We start from the raw sequence: 6613 nt of genomic DNA, 5'->3' as shown, positions 1-6613 counted from the left end.
GATTTGCTGATTGTAAAGCCTGGGCTTGTTGATATTGCAGTTTAGCCTTCCCGAGTTTACTGACTATTCTGTCTCAAGCATCTGGGTCTTGTATTTTCCTCCTAGAGTCCATGATCCATTTCTGAAAGAAAATCCCAGATTGATTAGTTGTTTACTAAGATTTCATTTCTTAATTGTTTCTGTCCCCCCCCCCACAGGGTTTTTCTGTATAACAGTCCTGGTTGTTCTAAAATTTGCTTTATAGATCAGGTTGGCCTTGAACTCTCAGATACCCAACTGCCTCTGCATTCTGAGTGCTGGGATTAAAGGTTTACACCCCCATGCTTGATTTTCTATTTATTCTTGTGTACATTCCAAGGAGTAATAGTTGAGAAAGGTTATATATATATATATATATATATATATATATATATATATATATATATATATATTCTCTAAATTGATAATTTGATATGATTTATTATATGACATATACATTGAATAAATATAATAGAATAGAATACATATTACTAATAATAAATAAATCTCCCAATTTACCTAGCATATACATGTATGTATGTGTGTGTATATGTGTGTGTGTTTTGTGTGTGTGTATGTGTTTCAGTGTAGATGGGACACTGTGTAGGAAATCAAAATTTATTCTGTCATTATAAATTGTGCTACTAGCATTGCTAAAAGCTATCAAATTGTAAACAGATCAATACAGATGGATTTTGATACGAAATAAAACGTTGATTAGTTTTTTGAAGGATAGCCCCTGACATTTATTAAATCGCTTGGAGTACGGAAGCGCCTAGCGTATAAGTGGAACAGTGCCAAATACTTACCAAATATGCCATGGAGATTTAATTAACTTCTCCAGGATACTGAGCTTTGTCAGTCTTAAAAAAAAGAGCCTAGTTCAAATGTTTCTTCAAATTTTCTTATTAATTCCTTTTTGTGCTTAAAATGCAGTTTGAAAACCAACAGTTTCCTTGAGCAACCTATAACCTTTTTGTATAGTCACTATGTTAATATTTATGTCTTAGGTGTCTAAGACATTCTCACTGCTCAGTGCAGCAAGGGAGAAGAAAGAAAGGAAACAGACTTCTGAGGGTGTGGAAAGCCTAACACAGACTTCTGGGGTCAGGGAAAGCTCATGAGATGAGACTCTAGGCACAGGGCTTCGAGGCATGGCAGTTCAGCAAAGATCAGCCTTGGATATCACAAATGCTCCTGTGGACAGAGAACTGCTGGTGTTACATGGGTTTATCAAAGAAACTCAGAAGTAATTTTGATGAGGAGAGGATACCAAACTGAAGAGGACAAATTGAAATTTCAGTTCTAATTTTAAGCTCTATGTGTTTTGCAAGGGGTGAAAGAAATGGAATAGATTTCAAAAGACTCAATTTTTACTGCAATATAGAAAATAAAGAACAGAAAAAATATACCATTCATAAAATGATCACATTCACAGTATAAGATATTGGGGAGATTGGCAGGCTGAGGGATTCCTGACTGAGAACATTACTAGACTGAACCAATCTTAAAACAATCAGCAAGAACTTTATTAAGTTATACAAGGACAGGTTTCCTGGTGTTTTATTGGTATAATTGTGCTCAGAAAAAAAAGAGTAAAAACAAGATAAATTGGCCTAAAAAAGAAATGTCCTATAGCATGATTCTACCCATGAAGATGGGGAAAATAATTTTTTATCCACACTTAGTCCCATCTTAAGCCCTATGAGCTGAACTTTCATATTCTGGCTTGGTCACTAATCTATCTATACTTAATAGATCAAAGGTCTTGGGTGGGAGAATACCATATCATTTCCCCCAAAGAAACTGGTCCAGTTGATCCAGCATATCTTTCTGAGAACCTGAAAGCTTTTTATTAGTGCAGCATTATTGAGTGATGGTTGAACATGAGGCAGTGAAGAGGACCAGGATAATTCACACAGTCAAGTATCCTGAGGTCATACTGGGTGACATGAACAAAAAAGTGATGCCATGCTTATCTGTGGAAAAATCTTGGTAACAAGAACTTGATTGATGTAGAGGATAAAGAAGGATCTTTAGAAAAGTCAGGAAAACTGAAATTAATGCCCTGATTGTAGCTACCATCATTAGCATGGGGACAGAAAATAGATAAACCAGGAAAGCAAAGAAATGATGAGGAAAACCCCTATGTGTTTACATACTTGAAATGATGCATTTCATCAGAATAGACTGAAAATCTCATGTGTATCTCTCAAATGATTTTTTCCCTAGTGCTGTGCATGAATTCAGAAGATGAACTGGAGTAATATTTTCCACACAATAATATTCCTTTCTCTTATTGGACCTGGAATTATTGGGAATATCCTAATGTTTGTGAGACTTGGGTACACTTCTGCCTTGGGGACTGAGAAAAAGCCAGTTGACCTTATTCTCATCCACTTAGCATTTTCTAATATGATCATCATTGGTACAACAGGGTTGAAAGAGCTTGCCACAGTGTTCTATTTCAGAAACTTCCTAGGAGATATCGGCTGCAAAGCTATGGTTTATCTGGCAAGGATGGCACGGGGCCTTTCCATCTGCACCACCTGTCTCCTCAGCGTGGTCCAGGCTGGCACCATCAGTCCCAGGATCACCCTTTGGACAAAACTCAAACCACAGACATCATGCCAAGTTCTTCCCTTTCTCCTCCTTTTTTGGATTGTAAATGTTCTCATAAGTTCCAACTTGCTCTCCTACATCAAAGCAGGCAGTAGCTTGAACAGGTCTATGGCTATAATGTACATTGGTCATTGCTATATGCTACCATCCAGACACATCATCAAGTGGCTTTTCCTCTCTCTCATGACTCTTCGTGATGTCATCTTTCAGAGTCTGATGGGCTGGAGCAGTGGGTCCATGGCTCTCCATCTGTATAAGCACCACAAACAGGTCCTCTACCTTTACAGCTCCAGGTCTGCAAACAACTCCCCTCCAGAAATCAGAGCTACATGGAGAATTCTCATTCTAATGATCTGTTTCCTTTTCTTCTATTGGATAGATTTCATTCTCTCTTTCTATACAGGTTTTACAGTAACACATGAGTCTATTTCACTAAATATTAAAACATTTTTAGAACTTGGTTATGCTAGTTTCAGCCCCTATGTTCTGATCAGCAGAAATGTCTGTGTCCCTAATACCTTGCATGCTCACTGAGACATTTAGAAATCACATTCTATAGCTATTCTCAATGAGCCAAATGTAAATATATCATATACTGTTTTGCTGTGATGTATTTCAGGGATGGGGATATGCTGTTTGCTATGTAGCATAGACTGACCTGGCAACCAGTACACAGTGGAGGACAGTCTCAATTCAGATACCTCAGAACTCCAAATGCTGGTATCACTAGCATTTCCCACCAGAATGCCATTTCCCTAAGTGTACAATTGTATCACAACATTAAATTAAACATTATAATAATACATTCCCTTTTCTTAAGAAGTTGGCCATCACCCAGTCTGTAAACTGGTTCACAGTTTCCAGGCGGATGGAAAGTGGGTTCTTATGATCTTCTTCTTCCACCATCATTTTTATGGGTCTTTTTGCTCCTCACTATCACTGGGAAAAATGGAAGGAAATGTTACTTTCAGAATTCAGTGTTTCACTTGTTTTTCACTTAGATGCTGAGTAGGAAAATAAGAAAGGGGTGGTAAAGGTCAGGTGACCTTATGTGAGCTGAGCTTTCAGGGCAGAGTGAAGACAATTGGGAGACAAGTGAAGTCATCAGAGCAAGACAAATCTAGTCACCAATATTTTGACACAGCTTTATGCACACTCTTGAGTTGTGGGCAAGTGGCCTATGGGACTGAGGGCACCTACGGGATGTGCCTATTGGAGTCCATGTGTCATGCTTTGTAGAGTGGCAGGTCATTGGTTGTGCTGACAATTCCACAGCATCAGGCCCAAGAGGACATGGAGAGCTCAGAAAGTGAGCCCAGCTCTGAGTCCTCAAGACACTCTGCACTGCAGTCGTCCCAGGGAGGCTCCTGTCTGCTCTGAGCTGTGTGAGTGCCACTCCTGAATGGATGTGGGACCATGAAGGGCTGTTCATCAAAGCTGCCAATCAGCTCATAGCAGTTCCTCCCCAGAATAAACAAATAAAGCCCAAGCAGTTCTTGCAGGAAGCAGCTGAGCTGTGCCTGGGGGGGAGTGTGGGGTGGGGGTGGGGGGTTGAGGGGTGGAGGGATGGGAGGGTGGGGGAAGGCTGCCTGAGCTCCTTCCCTCCTTCAAGAGTAAAACTCTCCAGGTAAAAGCAAGAGATAAGCCAGGCAGTGAGTCTCTGAAATACTGCTCCTTGCTAAGATAAACGAGGCCTTTAATGTTTTATAATATAAATGAAAAGCCACTACTATCTTCAGATTTTATGTCAACATATCACAAATTTGAATCTCCTGAATAAGGAGCTTCACATAGAGTTGTTCTGTCTTGATTGATGTGGGGAAGATCCAACCCAAATGTTGGCGGCCCCAATAATAAGATCCCAAGTTAAAAGTGTGTGTCAGACTGAAGACCATCCTCCTTCAGGCTCGCTTGGCCTTCCCTCATGTCTCTGAGCTGATTTGCTGCTATAGCTCATTACTTTGCTGAGAACAGAACCAGTGGCTCTTTAGAAAATGTCAGGGCTTCTGCAGCCACATTGGGACTACTAAGGCACATACCTCAGCACCAGTACCACTAACTACCAATTATGTCTCCACTGAGAAGACAGCTATGGAGAGACTACTCCAGTTGATGACACTCACAGGCTCAAGACCTGAGTGATATATTAGGTTCTCAGCTATTCCAGTGTGCTTTAGCTCTTGTTACTATTTTAAAACTAATAGCAAATTCTGGTAATTTATACACATATATTATGTTTTCATTATATATGATATATAATTTTCATCCCCTTGATTCCACATGCTCTTCATGCTACCTCACTTTAGTCCAGGCTGTCAGCATCAGTCCCAGGACCACCCCTTGGAGAACCTTTTTAGCATCCCTGGGCCATAGACTGCATAACAAGTTTTCAACTATTTATTTCTTCTTTGGATATTTAACTTTCTGATGAACTCCAAAATCTCTCTATTATATCTCAGAAGTCAGGACATGATCAGATCTGAGTTACAATGCATTATGGGTATTACACTATGCTACTGCTATTGTTTTGGAATTTGTGATCCCTGAGAAAAGGCCATAGATTCAGTACAGACTATAACTTATTAAAGGTGCTAGGAAGACAGCAATCTCGATGGCAAACTTGAGACTGTGATGTAAAGGGAAGGATATTTAAAGGCAAAAGGCTTTGAGCATCTGCACATGAAAGCCAAGAGCTGTTTGCTCTGCCAATATCAGGCACTCAGTGCAATCTCAAAATGCTTCTTGAATGACTGCATGATCAGGTTATGGAAGACAAAGGGCAGTCAGTCATGTCATAACAATGAGAGGGTCACAGCTGTTCATTTCCAGTTGGGGGGTGGAGCCCTGTATAGGGGTACAGGGAACTTATCTTCTGGGAACTGCAGTCAGAAGTAAACCACTAATGGGGTTCAATGATGATGCCCAGCATAAAATGACGTTTCTTTAGTTATCACATTACTTTCCATGGTTCTTGGTTGAGTACATTTTCTCTGCCAGTTAAAAAATTAAGTGGCAGGGACAACAGGTAGAATGAAGAAAATCTTTTATTAATGATAAAGAAACACACACACACACTCAAAGATAGATAGATAGATAGATAGATAGATAGATAGATAGATAGATAGATGATAGATAGATAGATAGATAGATAGATAGATAGATAGATAGATAGATAGAGTCAGACAGAGAAAGGACCCTCTGCAAAGCAAAGGTGGAGTTCAGAAGCCAATGCCCAGTTTCTGATTGAGAGCAGCGTGTTCTAAGGATCTTGGAGGGGGATCCTACTGCCCTAATTTCAGCTCATACAGGCTGAACAAAGAAAGAGATGCTGATAAGACCACAACTTTGGGTAAAATGCCTGATCAAGATGCTGGCTTCCACTGACATATGCAGATCTGTGTCTGTGAGATATGGCATTTGAGGGCCTCAAAAATGGGGAATACTACAGTCTAATGCTGCAAACAACGTGATTTCAGTTTCAGTGTACTTTTATAGATAGATGAAATTGAGAAAGCCATGATACCCCTGGCAAATAGTATCCAATCTATTTTACAAGACAATGTGGAAATCTTCCATATTGATTAAAGTAGAATTGAATGCTTTATTCATGTAATGTGGAGTCAGAGACCAGGTATTTTACATGCCTGTACCTTAGTTGTTACATCTTAAAACAAAACAAAACAAATCAACCAATCAAATGAACAACAACAACAACAACAAACCCCACAGAAAATTGAGTTTTCCACTTAGAGATAGTGAAACGGCCTGGGACAGTTCAAAATAACTAGTGTGCAGTGGGTTTACATTAATAAATACTACTTATTTTCAATGAAATGAAAGCAAATACACCATTTTCCATTTGCATTTCTTACAATTGATAAGCCAATCTAGATTTCACCATCCAAACCAATGAATTTAATTGCTCTTTTTCATTTACTCTAAAGACCACAGTAGGTCTCTTTATTCACTCTTA

At 39.3% G+C, this 6613-nt stretch overlaps 1 protein-coding gene across 1 annotated transcript; it reads left to right on the top strand.

The window, feature by feature from the left end:
• The first annotated feature begins 2271 nt into the window (after positions 1 to 2271).
• On the top strand, positions 2272 to 3174 carry LOC127664429 (putative vomeronasal receptor-like protein 4). Its single transcript, XM_052156407.1, has one exon. The coding sequence runs from the start codon at positions 2272 to 2274 to the stop codon at positions 3172 to 3174; it is 903 nt and encodes a 300-aa protein (XP_052012367.1).
• Positions 3175 to 6613: the final 3439 nt, after the last annotated feature.

Source organism: Apodemus sylvaticus, chromosome 14 (genome assembly GCF_947179515.1).
Source record: "Apodemus sylvaticus chromosome 14, mApoSyl1.1, whole genome shotgun sequence".
Taxonomy (NCBI): Eukaryota; Metazoa; Chordata; class Mammalia; order Rodentia; family Muridae; genus Apodemus; species Apodemus sylvaticus.
This window is presented reverse-complemented; position numbering and strand designations above follow the sequence as displayed.

Excerpts from the sequence above, each read along its gene's own strand:
- LOC127664429 (XM_052156407.1), top strand. The coding sequence starts at position 2,272 with ATGAACTGGAGTAATATTTTCCACACAATAATATTCCTTTCTCTTATT.